At 37.3% G+C, this 21,599-nt stretch overlaps 2 protein-coding genes across 2 annotated transcripts; one reads left to right on the plus strand and one right to left on the minus strand.

Moving 5' to 3' along the window:
• Nucleotides 1-1,597: 1,597 nt before the first annotated feature.
• LOC131945813 (uncharacterized) lies at nt 1,598-7,281 on the plus strand. The gene is made up of 5 exons (XM_059306413.1): nt 1,598-1,640; nt 1,834-2,058; nt 5,543-5,617; nt 6,034-6,076; nt 6,939-7,281. Exons 2-5 carry the CDS (start codon nt 1,846-1,848, stop codon nt 7,268-7,270), a joined length of 663 nt encoding a protein of 220 aa, XP_059162396.1. The 5' UTR covers nt 1,598-1,640; nt 1,834-1,845; the 3' UTR covers nt 7,271-7,281.
• A 7,169-nt stretch (nt 7,282-14,450) lies between these two features.
• On the minus strand, nt 14,451-21,599 carry LOC131945814 (transcription activator BRG1). Its single transcript, XM_059306414.1, has 5 exons — nt 21,492-21,599; nt 17,676-17,903; nt 16,712-16,783; nt 15,447-15,489; nt 14,451-14,933 (listed from the first exon to the last, which is right to left on the minus strand). Exons 2-5 carry the CDS (start codon nt 17,889-17,891, stop codon nt 14,488-14,490), a joined length of 777 nt encoding a protein of 258 aa, XP_059162397.1. The 5' UTR covers nt 17,892-17,903; nt 21,492-21,599; the 3' UTR covers nt 14,451-14,487.

Raw genomic sequence — 21,599 nt, forward strand, 5'->3', positions numbered from 1 at the left:
CTTTATTGAGGAGAGAGGTGTGAAGTTGGACACCGATAGTACCCCTTAAAAAATGAGTTGGTTTTTTTCAGTTGTCTGCCTAGAATAATTCCAAACTTTTCCAGTCACTAAAATAAGGTATCGTTCAAGATCTGACATAGTCGTGAAGACTCTTGGTAGAAATTGTAGCCGTAAACAACACACAATTTAAAAGTCATCATGCTGGCGAGATATGGAACAATGGTGCTTCTTTGGTGAAGAGAAGTGGGACAGGCAAAAAGAGAAGTGAACATCTTGTAATTTAGTGAAAACAATAAATGGATAGATGCTTAAATAATGGGGTCGTCCATAAATGACGTCACATTCGTAGGGGGGAGGGGGATCCGTAATTTTGTGACGGTGTGTGATGAGGGGGAGGGGGGGGGGGTTCAGATGGTGCGACGTCACACTTTTGCATTATAAAAAAGAAATGTTAGAAAACACAGAAGTGAGTCAGCAAAAAGGTTATGATTATTTATTATCTTCTCATTTATAATTTGTCCTAGCATCACTGTTAGCTTAAAGTTGAGCAGAAACGATACATCGTATTTAGCGTAACGGCTTCAGTTTACGACAATTGGTATGTATGTATGAATGTCTCCTTTTGCCACGGGAGACAATACAATAACCCGTGACTAATGCCTCCATGGTTTTAGCGGCTCTGATGCATCACCAGCGTTTCTTCTTCAGGGCGTGTTCTATGGCGTCAAATGTAGAGATCGCTAGTCAAGATACCCATGCGTCATGATACATCATATATCGACCTTGCCGGTATAGCCTTAGGGGTTATCCATAAATGACGTCACACTCGTAGGGGGGAGGGGGCGTCCGTAATTTTGTGACGATGTGTGATGAGGGGGAGGGGGGGGGGGGGGTTCAGATGTTGCGACGTCACATTTTTGCATTCTAAAAAAGCAATGTTAGAGAACGAATTTTAGACAATATTTCGCGTTTTAGATAACTGTTTTAATAAATTGTAATAGTTTAGACAAGATTTTGGAAAAATATCGATGTTTAAATAAAATTCAACTGCAATTTTGAGGGGGGTTGTAGATTGAGGTGTGATATCATTTTAGGGGGGGGGGGGGGTCTGCCTTTTTGTGACGACGTGTGACGGAGGGGAGGGGGGGGGGGTAAAAATCGTCAAAAAAAAGCGTAACGTCATTTATGGATGACCCCTTAGGAATTCTAGGAATGATAATGGGTATAATTTGGATTACACAAATAGGCCTATTGGCAGCAATGATTAGAAAACAAAGATCGCCAAACAGTGTTTCTTCCAGACTTTTTTCTTTGGGTGGGGGGGGGGGCACTTGATATATTCGAGGGGGGGGGGGGTCAACATTTTCCGGGGGGGGGGGCGGACACTAGTAAAAGAATATATTTACTATATAAATTCCATCTCGTTCGGGTGGGGGGGGGGGGGGTAGACCCCGAAGAGATGCATGGAAGAAACTCTGTCGTCAAAGAGTAATCGGATATTAACATTATAATCTCAGTTCGCACTAGCATTTAAGCATGTATATGATTTGCACCATGTTGCACGAAAGTTGTTTTTAGTGCAGACGCACAGACAAAACAAACAGATCTATAATGTACTTGAAACTATAGTGTCGAACTGGGTACTGGGTACTAAATATATGTTTTAATTTATTTATATGTTTATTGAAAATTATTTTTCAATTTTCTGCGTGTTAGTGTAAGTATAATAACTTGAACTTCAAGTAACACAATTTATACCGTAAAAACTGCTTATTGTAACCAGGTCTAATGTTAAAGAGAAATAATGTTCTGATACTTCAACCATCATCTCAGGATTCCAGCAAGATGATCCTATTGGTCATTCTTGTGACGCTCCTGGAGTATGTAACCAGCGAGCCGGCTAATTTGGACTGTCTGAAGGTGCAGCCTCCTCAGCCGTGTAACCTACAGGTCATTTACCCCGAGCCGATTGGCATCACAACATGCGACGGTGACTACACACGAGGATTGCAAGGTGCCTTTGACACACGGCCCCGGATAAAAGCTGCTATTACCAAAGTAAGTATATAGTTGTTGGTAACACATCATGCGGTTTAAAGTGATGCCTTTAGTTTCATTATTTCTTAACTTTTCTCATTTCAAAATCTATTTTTAAGCACCACCCATACAGGTAAATGAGTTTCTAGCGACGTGTCTAGTTCAATAAAATCCCATGCCAAGAAAACCGATCTCACCCCATCGGTACCTTCTCTCTCGAGCTAGTTGATTTAACTGTCTACAATGGTATCCCCATCATTGTACCATCTTCCATGTGCTATTTTCTCCAATTATCCCCATCATTGTACCATCTTCCATGTGCTATTTCTCCAACTGTCCCCATCATTGTACCATCTTCCATGTGCTATTTTCTCCAATTATCCCCATCATTGTACCATCTTCCATGTGCTATTTCTCCAACTGTCCCCATCATTGTACCATCTTCCATGTGCTATTTCTCCAACTGTCCCCATCATTTTACCATCTTCCATGCGCTATTTCTCCAACTGTTTCCATTATTGTACCATCTTCCATGTGCTATTTTCTCCAATTATCCCCATCATTGTATCATCTTCCATGTGCTATTTCTCCAACTGTCCCCATCATTGTACCATCTTCCATGTGCTATTTCTCCAACTGTCTCCATCATTGTACCATCTTCCATGTGCTATTTCTCCAACTGTCTCCATCATTGTAACATCTTCCATGTGCTATTTCTCCAACTGTCCCCATCATTGTACCATCTTCCATGTGCTATTTCTCCAACTGTCCCCATCATTGTACCATCTTCCATGTGCTATTTCTCCAACTGTCCCCATCATTGTACCATCTTCCATGTGCTATTTCTCCAACTGTCTCCATCATTGTACCATCTTCCATGTGCTATTTCTCCAACTGTTTCCATCATTGTACCATCTTCCATGTGCTATTTCTCCAACTGTCTCCATCATTGTACCATCTTCTATGTGCTATTTCTCCAACTGTCTCCATTATTTTACCATCTTCTATGTGCTATTTTCTCCAATTATCCCCATCATTGTACCATCTTCCATGTGCTATTTCTCAAACTGTCTCCATCATTTTACCATCTCCCATTTGCTATTTCTCCAACTGTCCCCATTATTTTACCATCTCTCATGTACCATCCTCCTGACTAAGGCTCCTGCATATTTTGTCCAACAATCTACTTTAACCCTTTATTTACGGAATTAGGTTCCGAATGACATATTTTCTTAAACAATGTGTTATCATATTGCTTTTGGCACATTTAAAGCATATGTCGAAGGAAATTTAGTTTCATAAATTTTTAAGGGGCCAAACATGTATTGGTACTTATAAGTACCGTCAGGAATGTAGGACTTTTTTCTCCAAAAATTAAAAAATTTACAAAACAGGAAAAATCGACACAACTTATTAAATAATATCATGGCAATCATTATAACAATAATTTTTTTGTAATTTTGACACATAAACCTAGCACACAAGTATATTTTGAGTATGATTTTTACTGGATTTTCTATCGGAACACATCTTAGACATCAAACAAAGCAAAAGGTGCCGACATGGCTTGCTCCCTTATTCCTCATTCCTGAGACATTCTTGTCTGTCGTCTTTCTGGTGTGGCAACAGTTGCCGGACTGAATCTGCTTTTGCTGGAGGCTTCCAATAGATTTTACAATGAGCCGTATAGACAAAATATATTTGAAAACGAAATCCTAGTCATTCAGTACACTACTACTAGTAATACTAGTATAATTGTAGCCCACTAGAATGTTATGAAAAGTCTTCACTACAGTGTAAAGTTCATAAATAGAAGTGAGCTCAATGTGAATGGAAGAGCCGTAGTGGCCTACTGTTTTGTGTTTACTGATTCAAAATTACAAAACGATCTATACTACATGCAGATGTATGGACTATTACTAGTCTACATGTATAAATTACGTACACGCTAGCTATTGTATGCAAGACATTTTTTGCAACTAATATAACTTACAAATCTTACTTCTAGAACTAGACTTTGGTATACAAATAACGTATACTAAACCTAGTAAACGAGCCTGCAAATGCCACCTCTATTCTTGTTATTCTTTTACTACTAGAAATCTGCAATTAATTACAATATTTCTGAGGAAAACCATATGCTAACCTTCTTATAAATGCATAAATATATTTTTTTTAAGTACATTTCGATAATTAATTATCAAAATAATATTTATGTCACTCCACATCGAAAATTAGCAATTTCCAAGAAATCCTAAAAAATGTCAGTGTGCCCTGACGGTACTTATAAGTCCACTTGTAAACATCGATCTATTACAAAGACAATTTGATAAAAATTGTATAACTAGAAGCTAAATACATTGACCTGACTATTGAGGATGCCAATAAAAAATATTCGGGGTTGAAAACGTGAAGAATAAGCTAAAACAAAGGGAAATCAGGAACACATGTGAGATATGTACAGAACAATTGTGAACTATCGATACAGGTAGAGATTGAAAATGGCGCCACACAAGTAATTTTCAAAAAACATCGCTCCCTCCACCTACCTGCGACTCAAGGGAGATAATACTATCAATTACCAATAATTTTTAAAATTCGTCTTAAATTAAAAATAATACAGGCGCTTAATTAAAGTGGTACTTAAAAGTACCGTCAGTAGATAAAGGGTTAATCACCAGAGAGACCACATAAGAAGAAAAACACAAGAAATGAATATTAAAAACACATATGGCTCATATGGTTACCAGCCAAGGGGGGATAACAAATAAAGTTTTAATTCATTGAGTTGCGGCCCCTGTGTGGCCGTAGCCCTGTTGATGTAGTTGTGTTGCATGCTCTTGTGAGTGATTTTACCTGTGTCCCATGTCACAATGGGACTATGGGTAGTTTCATGCCTAGCCGTGTCAGTCACACGCAAGGCTGCAGTCTGTGGACACGGTGACGGTACCAAGATGTAGACCTAATGAAGGTAGTGTGGGTATATAAATTATGTTTATTGTTAGAATTCTTATTTGTGTATTCCTGCTAGTGTTGTATGTGCACACTAGTTAGGTTGAGTATTTATTTAAGTATTTATTATTGTACTACTTATTGGTACTTGTTGGCAGTACTGTGTACTGGCCGAAACATATTTTATTTTACCCGTGTATGTTGTAGCCTACACGTGGTGTTATGAATGCAACTTTTTCTTTACATTTGTTTTAGGTTTACAGTCGTCTCTGTTTTCTTTTTGGTTTTCCTGTTCGTTCGGTATTCATCTGTAATCGTCGTACTACTGTGTTATGCATCGCCGTCATGGCTCGATGCCGTGAATAAATCCAGTACTTGACAACAACTGTCGGTGTCAGTGTGTCCTAAATCTCAGGGTCAGCCCGTCTTAACCACAACACCTCAGTGGGTAAAAGCTTTCCCACTGAGTGAGGGTTACAGTAAATTACGTTGTATAGTATATCAGAAGCCGACAACATTGTATCATACATTACAATCAATGTTTTGTTTTCAGACACCACAGAAAGCTTTTATTGTCATGTTAGATCGAGACGCAGGAAGTAGGATTCACCTGCTTGATCATCCCACGGTAAGCGCTCACTTGCCCCATAGACCGTCAGGTTTCAAAATCAACTTAAATTTTAACTTTAAGCACTCAATATCATTTTTTATTCGGAGAACTAAATGTACAGTTTGCTTTAAGTTTTAACTTGGCCTATGAAATCAAATTAATATTTCAAAAATCTATATTTTGTTAAAAAACACTACGACCAGTCTCCCTTTTCTTTGTGCCCGTAGGAACCGAACTCGAGACGTTCAGCTTAGTAATCCACACAGTCCCTCTAAACATTACTGAGCAAACGTTGGAGTCTATACAAGTCTATCACTTAATCCATCTGCTTATAAACATGCAGTTAGCATTAATAACAATAGTGTAGATACTTTAAGAAACAACTGTGATTAAACAAAAATATTATTCCCTTTGTTGATTCAAAACACATCTAGGTGAATAGATCATGCGAACTAGTGTACAGTGGACAAGATTCTGGTTAGTTTTTTAAATTATTTCTTCCAACAATTTAATTACTTATACTATATAGATATATGATATATATATATATATATATATATATATATATATATATATATATATATATATATATATATATATATATATATACATATATATATATACATATATATATATATATATATATATATATATATATATATATATATATATATATATATATATATATATATATATATATACACTGTACCTAGAAATACGAATTTAATCGTTCCCTAACATTGCTCTGATGTCAAATCGTATCTAAATGCGATTTTCGAAACTGAAATTATAATGAAAGGCCAATAATCCGTTCCAGCCCCCCCCCCCCCCCCCCGTCCCTAAAAAAAAATGCCACCCAGTTGCTTTTGTTACGTAGACTGAATAAGTAATTGTATTTATAAATAAGAAATGTTGATCAAAATAAACTGCATCAATCAAAAAACATTTTAATCCTGTGAATTTGTTTCGTATGATTGATGCAAACTGTCATGTTTAATTCTTGCAGTGAATGCATTAATACCATACGTTACTGTCGTAATATATGTCTGCTTCACATACATAAACACACACACACATGCATTCAGAGGCGAAGCGACGGGGGGGGGGGTTAATCTGTCCCCGCGCGCCGACCCTAGGTGCTCCAAAATAAGCTCATTTTAGCTGCTATTTTGAATTATAAATATTAAAAAAATATATGGGGGTGGGGGGGTGCTGCCAAATTGAAAGTTTGTCCCCGGCATCGGGAGAGGTCGCTACGTCACTGCATGCATCCGACAATGCATTCATTCACGTCCAAGCCTAATACGTAAACATAAAGCAATACATATATTGTTCTTAGGTTTTTACTCACCCCCGCTGCCACTCATGGAACCGCACCACTACGTGTTTCTTCTGTTCGACTCTGGAAGCCTGGACATTAAGCTTGAAGACATAGTGTCTGAGGGTCTCTGTGCGCTGATAGACAAAGTTGGATTGGGCGACCCCCTCGCCGCCACCCAGATCCGTATCAAACAGAACTTGATCTCAAGGGACGACACGGCGCCGGCGACAAAAGGCGAACCGTTGGTATGCCCGCTCCCCGCGGGGGAATCATCGGGGGGTTCAAACCCAGGACCGACACCCGGATCTGTTGGGATCTACGTGATCGCTTTACTTCTGTATCTGCTGTAGAGACACACAAACAGACATTTATTTATATATATATATATGTATATATATATATATCTATCTATATATATATATATATATATATATATATATATATATATATATATATATATATCGTTATTACAGGATTGTTTTAAAGTTGTGAGTTAATTAGATGTGTAATTTATTTAATAAAAGAATCATTATCAAATTTTTCTTTTCAAAATACTTATTTTCCGCTTAGTTATATATTCTTTATGTTCATCGGTTTCGCCATTCTTTTACTACTTGATCTTTTCCTATTTTAAAAAAATTTAAGCATTAAAAACATTTTATAATACACGTTTTTATAAACCACTTGCACTGAAATAGCCATAAAAGATTCTATTAATTAAGAATATACGAGGAAGTTTTCGAGCTTTTATTTATTTGCTGTGCAAATAACAGTTTTTAGCTCTCTTAAAAGACTACCTTTAATAATATTATATTATTTAAAAGATTAAAAGATTAGCACTGAGAAAATCGACACCTTGATTTTGTGTTTTAAGTATACAATTAAATGACTTGTTGAAATGAGTAAAAACCGTATTTTTTTTTTCTTGAGTGAATTGCTTGTTACATATTCATTTTAAACAACTCTGAAGTTTAGTGTCCATAATCCAGTTATACGCGTTTATTCAACCAATGCTTATGAGTAGTGAAAAAAAAAAAAAAATGAAAAGTTATTTGTAGCAGAAATTCTGTCTAAAAAGTAAGTGCTAAATATAATTCACTTCAAATGCAGTATTGGTTCATTAATTCTAAATTTCTATCAGGCTGTATAGTAAGTTTAATGAAAGGTGATATAATTTTCTATTATCTAATGAGGATCTACAAACTACTTAGTAAGACGTTAGGCAGTCGCAACAAACAAAGAACGCCTGCTTACATGGTAACATAGTTTCTGCCAATTGAAATACACCCACGTTTCTAAATATAAATTGAACTATATGAACTATTTAGTACTATATCTTTATGGAAACTAAATAGATCTTAAGTATCGTTGGTTTTCAAAACAATTTTAGCTGTAGTGTTTTAAAACTATAACCACCATCAATTTAATTGTAAATATTGAATAAAACTAGAATGTTTTTTTAATTTAACTAGATTTGGTAGACATTACATTCTAGTATACATCCTGAGGCATCTTGTTATCTACATTTTATTCACAATTTTACCGCGTGCTGGAAATTTAATAAATCCAACAATTTTGAAACTTAAACATACATATTTGATTTCAAATATCTCAAATATCTGTAAATCGTAAAAAGAAGCAATTATTGTAATGTCTTTGGACGGGAATAGAGCTCCAGGCTATATTTACCACGTTATTGATTTATTGATTTTAATGTTTTTCTCCGCCTGCTCTTGTCAGTCAAACGCTTCTTACCCTTAATAAGCGACGCTTCCGATTGACGCTACCATTTATTTTCAAACTACAAACTCTGATACTTTTCTGTGTACAAATTAAATTCGTTCCTGGTCGATATCTGCACGTAGCGCTTAAATTAAATGCCCTTAGAATCTTGGATGAAGTAAATGACTTTGAATTTTTTATTCAGAATCAGATACACTTATTTCATCAGTACAAATTACTAAAATAATTAAAGTAAAAAAAAACATAAATAATTACGCTTACGGCACACAATGCTATTTTGTATTTTAGAAATAATTCAGCAACAAAAAAAAACCCTCAAATCTTCTCTATATAAAGCTAGTCGTTCTCTGCTAAAAGTATCATGCTGAGCTTCAAGCCATTACTGAATCCTGCAAATATTGTAAGGTTTTAGTCAGTAAATAAACTCCCTTTATAATTATCGTATTTTTTGCTCAGGAAACTCACCCACGATTTTCACACTGAGCTGTAGCGTAAAATCTTAAACGTGGCTCTAACACAAGGCGGATGTGAAGCCTGCTTGTTGTAGATTTCTTCTTGAGTAGTAAATTGTCTAGGTGAGACCACTTGACTCTGTCGACTATAAGCAATACGAAATTGGCTCAAAGTGTGTTTCACAGACGATAGGTATCGGATCAATTATCTTCAAAATGAAGCGAAAGTGTGAGATGTTGAAAAACGAGAAACGGGCGCACACATTTTTTTTTCGCAGGGGGACGTTTAAGATGTATTTGTTTGCTACCGAGGAAAGAGAGATCAACCTTACGTTAGCGGGCGTACATTGTTTGTGGTTGGCCCGGCCCAAACCACAAAGTCCGCAGTAAGTGAAGAGTAGTTTTCTTTGATGTTTTAGCTCAATGCAGACTTATGATTAAAAGCATCTGTACTCGCTGCGCGTGAATTTCATCCTAAAAAGTTTAACTTTATTGAATTCATTTTTGTATTTCGCTGCGTTTGTTTTACCCCTTTGAATCATTACATTCATGAAACGCGTAATGTAGGTCAGTGGCGTAGCGAGGACGGGTGTCACCCGCTGCGGCACTTAATGGTGTCACCCCCCAGAGGCGTAGCGACCCTTTCCGGGGACAAACTTTCAAGTTTTCGATTTGCACCCCCCCTTCAAGTTTTTCTCTATTTTGCTATTTTTTGCCTTGGTGTCACCCCCCTAAATGGTATCACCCGGTGCGGTCCGCACCCCCCCCCCCCCCCCGCTACGCCCCTGATGTAGGTAGCGTGTTGTAACTTATTATATGGCCGCTACCATTGAAATTGTTCTAAGCTTATCAGTATTAGACCTGCGGTGGTACAGTATTATTCGGTTTACATGGTAGAACGTAGTCCTCTCACTCATCCTAACACCATAGTCCAGGTCTCATGTCTCATCAACAACCTCATAAGGCCCTGTCCATGTAAGTTTTAATCTGTTCATCAGTTATAACTCTAACACATGCTCGCCTATTCTAATGTCTTTTATGTTTATTGGTATATCATGTTCATCTTTATATTTATCTGTCTTTCTGTCTTTCTCTTAGCGCATCTAGAAGCTGACTGTAATAGGGCTGGTAAGTAGGTCACCAACCAGTTCTATGGCTCATGCAGGTTTTATTGAGCCGTAGAACTGGTTGGTGACCTACTTACCAGCCCTATTTCTGTGTTAAGCCAAGTAGGGAATCATATGCCAGCCCGGTCTAACTGTCCGGTACTTCACCTGTAAAATGGACCTCTGTGTGGCCCTAGGTCCTCCAACTAGCCTGTGATTTTGTTAGAGGCTTCCCTTAAGACTTATAGAGATATGGGTGTAAAACAGTGCCAGTCTCCCAGTCTTCTCGCGTGTATGCTGTACCATTCATCGTCATATCATTGAAAGTGCCATCCTACATTTCCGATCATGGCGTGGTATGCTGGGAAACAGTGGCGTGGGGGGTGGGTTGGGGGGGGGGGGGGTTATAACACCTCCCATTGACCCATATATATATATATATATATATATATATATATATATATATATATATATATATATATATATAGGATTGTGTACATATGGAAAAATGCTTGAACCCCTCCCACGACCAATTCCTGGCTACGCCACTGCTGGGAAATGAACACTTTTAATCCCTATTAACATCAAAGCCGTATTGAAAATTCGGACGTAAATTGAGCCCCATTATCCGAACACGATTACTGCAGGTGGTCTTATTCTAGTAAACATAGAGATCAGGTCATTCTCAAGCGGTTATAGAACTGTTCAGTGAACTACTTACCAGCCCTATTGTCCGGCCCTTGCCGGTGTACCAAATTAATATATCTAGAATATCGGTTGATAATGCTTCACGATATTACGTGTGGGATTTTACACTTATACGTTGCTTTTTGTGGATACATTTTGAGATGCAGAATGATGGATTTTGTCGTAATTAGCTGTAGTCTGTAAAATAATTTGTTATTGGGGTCTGCAAATACAGCTGAAACCATTGAGTCTTCTTTGTAGACCCATAACCCGCTTACAAAAATGATGAGTACGGCAGTTGCAATTCTCACGTGTAAAACAATATTTATTGTAACTATTTTATCCCTAAAATACGTATAAGAATTAGATCTAATAAAGAAAAAACCAAACACATTCATTAAACAGTGAGCAAAAAAAGTCAAGGTAAATTCTAAAGTATGTTTACGGCACTATATAAAAAACGCGTTTTAATTAAAAATCTTTAGACTGATTTCAAAATATCTTGTAAAAACTAAATATCAGTTGTGGAGCAATTCATTATGTTTATTGTGTCTAAATGGTGATTTACCGAATGTGTTTTTTTATCGTCTTAGAATTATGGAAGAAATTGAAAACCTGACATCAATTATTACAGAAGAGGCTGATGTAAGCGACGATGTAATTAGCGATGAACTGGCTGATATCATTCTAAAACTTCTGATGTACGTTGTTACTCCAGTCATCGCTTTGTTCGGCGTGATAGGGAACACACTAAGTATAATCATCTTGGTTAAAAACGGCATCCACAAGTCATCGAACATTCTCCTTATCAGTCTAGCGTTCTGTAATACAATGTACCTCATCGCCTACAATAGTGTACCTAAAGTCTTATATATCGCAACTGGACACTTAAGCTACGATGGGTTTTCTGAATACGATACTTATCTGTTGTTTATTTTTCTCTCTATATTCACCTTCTTTGATTACTCCTTCGGATTGATGGCATTTTCAGTACCGATGTTGATCACAATTGAGAGATTGATTGTCATATTTTTGCCGATGTCGTTTCATCGAATCGTCACGCCTAAAAGAACGTGCATGGTACTGATCACGGTAATGCTTTACTGGAACAGTATTTTCATCTACACTAGCTTCTGGCTAGACATCGAATACATCTGGGATGCACGTTTAAACAGATCTGTCGGACTATTAAAAGATTCGGCCTTGTTTTCTGGAAACTTGGTTGCTGTGGATGTTGTCCAGACGCTGTTTAGCTACACCAGTTTAGTGATACCCCCTCTGTGCACAGCATTTGGCTGCATTGTCATATTCATCAAGCTGAAAATCGTTTCCGTTAAGCGCAAATCTTTAAGCGCAAACGCCAGTTTCAGCAAAAAGACGACGAAGATTCTCCTTGCAGTGTGCTGCGTGTATGTCACCACCTCTGCGTACGCCTCTCTTGCAGTGTTCAAGCCGGATATATACGCATGGTACACGCTGGGGGACAAACAACCAACAAACGTGGCGCTTATCGTCAGCCAGGTTTCCAACATCATCGGCTGCATCAATTGCTCCAGCGATTTCGTCGTCTACATCGTCATGAACAAAAACTTCAGAGTCGATTTGAGTGAACTTTTTCGACGCAGGTTGAAACGTTAAAGAACTATGCGATGTTTGTCAGAGGCGCATACTTTTTTTGTTTTTAATTCTGTTTGATGTCTGTGAAGATTTAAATATAGTGCTAATGTTTGGTTGTTGGTGGAGTTAAACGTTTGACATATTTGACATTAGATTTTACGGACTTTATTAGACTCTTGTGTCATGCCTTGATGTCCTAGTGGTCCTAGTTGACTCATGCTAAAGTTGATGTCCTAGTTGACTCTCATGCTAAAGTTGATGTCCTAGTTGACTCTCATGCTAAAGTTGATGTTCTAGTTGACTCTCATGCTAAAGTTGATGTTCTAGTTGACTCTCATGCTAAAGTTGATGTTCTAGTTGACTCATGCTAAAGTTGATGTTATAGTTGACTCTCATGCTAAAGTTGATGTTCTAGTTGACTCTCATGCTAAAGTTGATGTTCTAGTTGACTCTCATGCTAAAGTTGATGTTCTAGTTGACTCTCATGCTAAAGTTGATGTTCTAGTTGACTCTCATGCTAAAGTTGATGTTCTAGTTGACTCTCATGCTAAAGTTGATGTTCAAGTTGACTCTCATGCTAAAGTTGATGTCCTAGTTGACTCTCATGCTAAAGTTGATATTCTAGTTGACTCTCATGCTAAAGTTGATGTTCTAGTTGACTCTCATGCTAAAGTTGATGTTCTAGTTGACTCTCATGCTAAAGTTGATGTCCTAGTTGACTCTCATGCTAAAGTTGATGTTCTAGTTGACTCTCATGCTAAAGTTGATGTTCTAGTTGACTCTCATGCTAAAGTTGATGTTCTAGTTGACTCTCATGCTAAAGTTGATGTTCTAGTTGACTCTCATGCTAAAGTTGATGTTCTAGTTGACTCATGCTAAAGTTGATGTTCTAGTTGACTCTCATGCTAAAGTTGATGTCCTAGTTGACTCTCATGCTAAAGTTGATGTTCTAGTTAACTCTCATGCTAAAGTTAATCTTCAAGTTGACTCTCATGCTAAAGTTGATGTCCTAGTTGACTCTCATGCTAAAGTTGATGTTCTAGTTGACTCTCATGCTAAAGTTGATGTTCAAGTTGACTCTCGTGCTAAAGTTGATGTCCTAGTTGACTCTCATGCTAAAGTTGATGTCCTAGTTGACTCATGCTAAAGTTGATATTCTAGTTGACTCTCATGCTAAAGTTGAGGTCATTGTAGTCCTAGTTGACTCGCTTACTTAAGAATTTTTTCTTTGTTTTGCTAGAGTTAGGTATATTTACTATTAATAGCCTATGCTTACTGATACTTAATTTAATTCTATTTTTCGTTGAAATTTCGCAATCTTTTCCATTTTGGGTTCTGCTGGTATTTAAAAATCTTTAAAGCGAGACATTCAAAACAAATACCTGACATGTTTTTTTGCTATAGTGGGAAACATTTACAAAACAAAATAATTTTCTTCGAACATTCAAATCTCTTCCTGTATAACGAGATTTCGATTTTTTAGCGAGAGAGGCCGAGACTTACTAGTCCTATTTTTTTTTGTCTAGCTATCTTTTCTTGAGGATCTGTCGTGAAAAAAATATATATTTGTGAACTACTGCAACCTGTCTCTATTTGGCTGGGTAACCCTGCAGATCACCGAAGCATGAAGCAATACTGCCTTAACATTTGTTTTGAAGATTCTTTTCTTGAGTGACATGCTTGTGCACCTACATATCTGTCGTGGTGAGTTGAAGACACATCTGGCGTTGTTACTACAGTTTGTATGTACTCGACTAGATAAAGATACGATAAATCAAACTCATAAAAACCAAAATTTAAAAAAAAACCTCTAACTTTAATAATAAATTTTAATTAAACACTGTGCCTAGTGGCTGTTGAAGTTATATATATATATATATATATATATATATATATATATATATATATATATATATATATATATATATATATATATATATATATATGAATGCTTATGGTTATCTAAACAAGACATAGCAGTAAAGAGATAATGTAAAGTCCAATTGTAGTTTGGCAACATGAGCCAGATCCTGGTGTAGGGGCTGCCGTAGTTCCAGGTGCCCCTCCAGGTGCACCTCCAGGTGGAGGTTCAGGTGTCCCTCCAGGTGCCCCTCCAGGTGCCCCTCCAGGTGCCCCTCCAGGTGCAGGTGTAGGTCCCTGAGCTCCACCACTGAGCGGGCAAGCCAACGGACTCCCCTTTGCCGCTGGTGTCGCATCACCGGGGCCGTCGTTTTGTGAAACGGTGATCTGTGAGACAGCGATGGGGTCCCCCACCCCCAGTCTGGTGAGCACTGGGCAGAGGCCATCGATATCGATCTGCGAATGCTGAAAGTCCTTGTCTCCAACGTCGAACAGAAAATACACGTAATGATGTGCTCCCTCTTGAGGGTTCGGTCCGTGATACGAATCTAAGAAATATACCGACATTTTTATTTACTTATATTGCATTTTCTTGATTAATAATGTTTTTTTTTTTTTTTTTTTTTTTTTTTTTTTGCTATTGTGAGACTGAAATTTACTTGTGTGTTTAGGTAGTTCTAATGTGGGGCGGAGTGGACGAGCGGTAGAGCGCTGGACTGCTAACTCGCAAGTAGAACGCCTCTGAGTCCATCTAACTCTGATGGGTACAGAACTCACGTTAGGGAAAGTAAAGACGGCATAGTGCTGACCGCATTTTCCCTTCATATGCCGAGGTCAAGAAATAAATGAAACTCTTCTTCATCTGTACGATGGTCTAGGTCTAAAGAGGATTTTTTTATGTGTATGTAATATTACAAGTTATAATAGTTGACTCACTTCATTATCATCAGTCGGCCCACATTTGTACATGTGTGTGGGTGTGTGTGGAGGGGGGGGGGTTGAAGAAGGTCTGTTTGAAACAATACTTTTTAAATTTTTTTATCTTAAACAAGATAACTCACCTGGAGGCGGCCCATCTATCTCTACATCACAGTTCATGTTTACCTACAAGAGTTTTAAATGGACGAAAAAAAAAAACAACCAATGTAATGGGTTAATTATTTTTTTGGTTCCGCATTCCAAATAAAAATTATGTATAAAATTATTGTTAAGGTTATACACCGAACACATTATTATCTGATCAATGTTAGTTAGGAATGAGCACATAAACCTCCACATTTCACACCATGGTACTTAGAGGCAGTGGCGTAGCGAGGTCGGGTGTCACGCGGTGCGGCACTTAATGGTGTCACCCCCCCGCCCCCCAACTTTCAACTTTTCGATTTGCACCCCCCCCCCCCCTCAAGTTTTTCTCTATATATTTTGCTATTTTTTGCCTTGGTGTCACCCCCCTAAATGGTGTAACCCGGTGCGGTCCGCACCCACCGCCCCCCCCCCCTCGCTACGCCACTGCTTAGAGGGACGGTATCGATTACGACACAGAATGTTTGGTTCGCGGGATCGAGTCCAGTAGGTATCCGAGTCGAGTTCAATAAAAAAGGAGACCGACCGCAGTGTTGCCATAACATTCTTTCATTTGCCAAGACCAAGGACTATTGGGAAAAAGAACTGACTCGACATTTATAATAATGTTTTTATAGCGTGTCCTTTTAAATGTCAATATGCATAATTTTATTTGTAAAGGGGATGACGTCACTACACCGGGACGTACAAACTTGGTGACACTTTGCATTGGATAAACATATATATATATATATATATATATATATATATATATATATATATATATATATATATATATATATATATATTTATATAAACAAGTTTATAAGATATTATTATTTATCAATGTAGTACTAATGAAGTAGATTTTAGTCAAATATCAACTTCTACAATCTGCTTCCAGCAGGAATAAAAGATCTTATTTGTAAAGTGTGGTAAGCTCTAAGAGACAAAGCAAGCTAAACTTTGGAAAACCTGATTTTATACCTAAGTATACAATGAATTTAGAGTTCAAATACACATAGAAATAGTTTTTTTTTCACATTCTAAAATTAATTGTAAACGTGAGTTTATCAAAGATCCCAGTATATTAGCCTCATCAATGATTTTTTTTTTTCGTAAAGTGGTTTTAAAAAATATCTTTCTAATCGTGTATTTATAAGACCTAGATACAAGAAGATACTAGACGTTTCAGGTAAAAAAAAAATAGCTATCATTGTAATTTATTCGAACGAAATGTAAACTAAAGCCGTTTATACAATACCTTAGCTTTGAAGAATAATCCAACGGCTGTGTTTTCTCGCTCCATCATCAAAAGAACAGCGTTTTGTGGTTGCTGAATAAAAACAAAAACACGGCAGTAATGTAATGACCATGTGTTTTTAGATGAACTATTTTTTACTATTTAAGTTGCTAAGTTGTGCCTTCAGTTGACAAAAGGGAAGAAAGAGAACAGATATATCATGCTGTCCGGAATAAACCGGTGACAAAAGAAACACAAGAGAAATGGTGCATTAATTTGGAGAAACTAGCACAAGAAAGATGGGGACGGAGAAACTAGCACAAGAAAGATGGGTTACCACTGGGGACAGTGTGTTTGGGCCCTGTTCTTAAACGGACACTCGTATTGTAAGTGTTCGTAAAGCGACACTCGAATCGTTACTGTTAATAAACAGACACTCGAATTGTAACTGTTCACAAACAGACACTCGAATTGTTATTGTTCACAGACACTTGAATTATAATTGTTCACAAACAGACACTTGAATTGTAACTGTTCACAAACAGACACTCAAATTATAATTGTTCACAAACAGACACTTGAATTGTAACTGTTCACAAACAGACACTCAAATTATAATTGTTCACAAACAGACACTCGAATTGTAATTATTCACAAACAGACACTCGTATTGTAATTGTTCACATATACAGGAATTGTAATTGTTTACAGACAGACAATCGAATTGTTACTGTTCATAAACAAACACTCAAATTACAATTGTTCAAAGACAATCGAATTGTAACACTCAAATTGTAATTTCACAAACAGACACTCGAATTGTAACTGTTCACAAACAGACACTCGAATTGTTACTGTTCACAAACAGACACTCAAATTGTAATTTTTCACAGACAATCGAATTGTAACACTCGAATTGTAACTGTTCACAAACGGACACTCAAATTGTAACTGTCCACAAACAGACACTCGAATTGTAACTTACTTTAGTGACCGCTGCTCTAAACGTTGGCTGTGTCTTGAAGGCCGAGTCGCCCGTCCCCCTTTTGTATTCACCGTCGCATGTTGTTATCCCTATCGGCTCAGGGTAGGTGACTTGCAGGTTACAAGGTTGGGGTGGCTGGGTCTTGAAACAGTCGAAATTAGCCTGCTGGCTGGTCACGGACCCCAGTAGAGTCGCAAGAATCAACAGTTGGATCATACTTTAGGTTTCCTGTAATGATAGTTGAAAACTCATTACTTCATAGTGAGGTCGGCGTGGTCGAGTCGGTAAAGTTCATGGTTACTAAACAGAACAGTCTTGAGTTCGAACACCCAGGTAGATGAGGCTCGACAACATCTAGGAGAGACAACTCCAAAATCAAACAACTACTGCCTTGTAGTTTGTTCTTGGCTGAACAAAGATAATGGAAGAAAATCCAAAAAGAAAAGCATGCTGAAATCGGAATCAACTGTCTATATGGCGCATAACAATTTTACACGTAATACTTAATTCAGAGGCGTAGCGACCCTTCCCGGCACCCGGGGACAAACTTTTCGTTTTGCACCCCCCTCCCTCAAGATTTCGATTTGTACCCCCCCCCCCCCCTCAAACTTTCGATATGCACCCCCCTCAACCTTTCAATGTATTTTTCCAACCCATTTTGGCGCCCCCTAAGGTCGGCGCCCGGGGACATATGTCCCACCCCCCCCCCCACCCCCACCCCTCGCTACGCTACTGACTTAATTATGTTGGAGGAATCCATTACAACACAAGAATTAAGAACGTAGAAGGAAAAGATTTCAACTTACAATCATAGGACGTTTGAGCCGGTATTAATAAGCAGGTTTTATAGAAAAAAATTCATAAATTGTATTTTGAATTTATAACTCTTATATGAACTAACAAAATACTTTTAAAAATTGAAAAAAAAAACCCCAAGTAAATTGATATTTTACACAAGAATTTAATAAACGATTCCTAATTAAAAGTAAAAAAAAAATGTGCAGAAAATAAAACTAACATGGCTCTAAGGGAACTTCCATTTAAACTTTTTGTCTAACATTCCACCCCACTTATTTAACCCAATCAGTAAGAGCAAACCCAGTCCGTATGAGGAAAAAGAAAAAGAAATATATACATTATTAAACATATATAAATATATTTTAAATTCTATCTTTCTAACCCTGATCTACATCTCTTGCATAAAAATATATTACATTTCTGTAATTATTAAAAATAGCTTATTGTGTTTCATACTTTTTTAGCGCAATTTCCATTCTGGAGAATTGCGTTTATTAACCCGTCATTTCTGGATGGATGGATGGATGGATGGATGAATGTGTGTCCACAGCTTTAAGTCGTATCTCCTCCTCAACGAAGCAATATCGATGACTAGTTCCAAAAGCAATTATGTTAAGCCAGTTACGAGGATGAACATAGGCCATAAAAATTCCGGGTTTCTTTCATGGATTTCCCGTAAAAGCCAAAAAACCTCGAACAAATTCAGTTTTTGCTACATATCTAGGCAACCAGACCACTTAGCGACTTGAAACATTTACCAATCGATTCCTGCCATAATTTAAACCAATATTGCCGAAGAAAGTTTTCAAAAATATCCTTTCGTTCGGTCACAAAAAATTAATTAAGAATTTTTAAACTGAGCGTCTTGTAGGTTTTTAGCGCAAAAGCTGAGGATCGAAAGGATTTTAATGAGCGGAGGTTCGAAAGGATTTTTTAAATTTTTCCCCTTTTTTTTCGACTGATACGGGAGGCTACTCTCCCCTTTTTTTTCGACTGATACGGGAGGCTAGTTTCTATTTTGTTTTGAATTATTAAAACTACTTGTGTTGCATTATTTATTTGCTGAATATATGATTTATCTCGATTTAATTTACTTATTAATTCAAACGTTATTTTTGTACCCTATTAATAAGCTGAGGTTCGAAAGGATTTTACCATAGCGAATGAGCGGAGGTTCGAAAGGATTTTTTTAAAAATCTCGTTAATAAATATTTTTTCTATTTTGTTTTGAATTATTAAAACTACTTGTGTTGCATTATTTATTTGCTCAATATATGATTTATCTCGATTTAATTTACTTATTAAATCAAACGTTATTTTTGTACCCTATTAATAAGCTGAGGTTCGATATAAGGAAATTGCGCTAAAATTGTCACTAGACTTTTTAATTAACTTGTTTATATATAAAAACAAATTTAGCAGTACTTAAGAAAATGTAATAGATCAAAGTCAACTTTAGTCTTAGTGAGTTTTCAGTACAATAAACAAAAATATGTCGTCTTTTGTTGCTTGTTTGAACTTATGGGAATTACCGATGCTGCGCACTAATTAATGGATTGTTAAAAGTGAAGATAAAATTCGCGTCACCACACAATCCTTGAGGTGTCAGCAATAAATATGGTTCAGTGCTGAACTTGCTAGCTCATTGATGCAAAAGCATTTCCTGTGCCCTTGACATTGGCTATATGAGGTTATATTTGGGGGTACTAGGAGGTTGAACATAAAACAAATGAGCGTGAAAGGGTGGGGGGGGGGGGGTACCAAGGGATAGACCAAAAAATGTGGGGTTATAAGGGATTGACCGTACATTAGGCTGGGGTAATAAGGGATTCACCATATATGTGGGGTGTCAAGGGATTGACCATACAATAGGTTGGGGTACTAAGGGATTGACCATACAATAGGTTGGGGTACTAAGGGATTGACCATAAACTTATGGGGTACTAAGGGATTAACCATAAACTTATGGGGTACTAAGGAATTGACCATAAAAATTGGGGTACTAAGGGATTGAATATACAATATGTTAGGGAACTAGGGAGTTGACCATAAAAATTTGAGGTACTAAGTGATCGACAATAAAACTGGGGGAGGGGTGGTGCTTAGGGATTGACCATAAAAAATTAGTGGTACTAAGGGATTTACCATACAATATGTTGGGGTACTAAAGGGTTGACCATAAAAATGGCGGTACTAATGGATTAACCCTTAAAATGTGGACACTAAATGATACTAAAGGATTGACCATTAAAAATATGGTGGGGGTACTAGGCACTTGACAGCAAAACACGTGAAGGGGGTACTAAGGGGTTGACCATACAATATCGGGGAGGGGGGGGTAATAGAGAGTTGAACATAAAATATAAACATCTACCTGAGTTGAGGTAGAGTTCAGACTATTTGATGACGATGATGGTGGTACAAGCTAGTGAGTGGCTTACTAAATGTGACGTATTATTTATTTAGAAGAATACAATGAGCAACATATTTTTTTTTTTTGGGTATGGCTTTTTTGGGTGAATTGCTATTAGAAGTATGGCTTTTTGTTTTTTAAGCCGTGTATCAATGACTTAGAGGAGTGTTTAAAATAGGCCAGAGGCGTAGCGACCCTTCCCGGCGCCCGGGGACAAACTTTCAATTTGGCGCCCCCCCCCCCGAACCAAGCTTTCAATTTGGCGCCCCCCCCCCCCATATATTTTAAAATTTATAATGCAAAACTGCAGCTAAAATGAGCTTTTAATTTTTTTTTCAACCCATTTTGGCGCCCCCTAGGGTCGGCGCCCGGGACATATGTACACCCTGCCCCCCCCCCCCCTTCGCTACGCCTCTGAAAAAGGCTTTAAAATACATGAGGTAACTTATGATCAAAAAATTTAAAATCGTTCAAAAACGGAAGTGCATTAAAAACGGTTTTTTTTATGAATGGTTTTAAATTTTTAAAAGATCTAGTTTAATTAAAGAAAAATTTCAACCTGACTTAAGAAAAGTTAAAACCGAAATTAACATTTAAACTGTCACCTTTTGAAACATAGAAGCATGCATCTAAGTCAACAATATAATCTCACTGAAATCATAATAGGCCCCTATATTTTGTTTAAGTTTTCACCATTTTATCACAAAAGTTGC

This window comes from Physella acuta, unplaced genomic scaffold, assembly GCF_028476545.2.
Source record: "Physella acuta isolate Inbredline_101_S28 unplaced genomic scaffold, ASM2847654v3 ptg000534l, whole genome shotgun sequence".
NCBI classification, from domain to species: Eukaryota; Metazoa; Mollusca; class Gastropoda; family Physidae; genus Physella; species Physella acuta.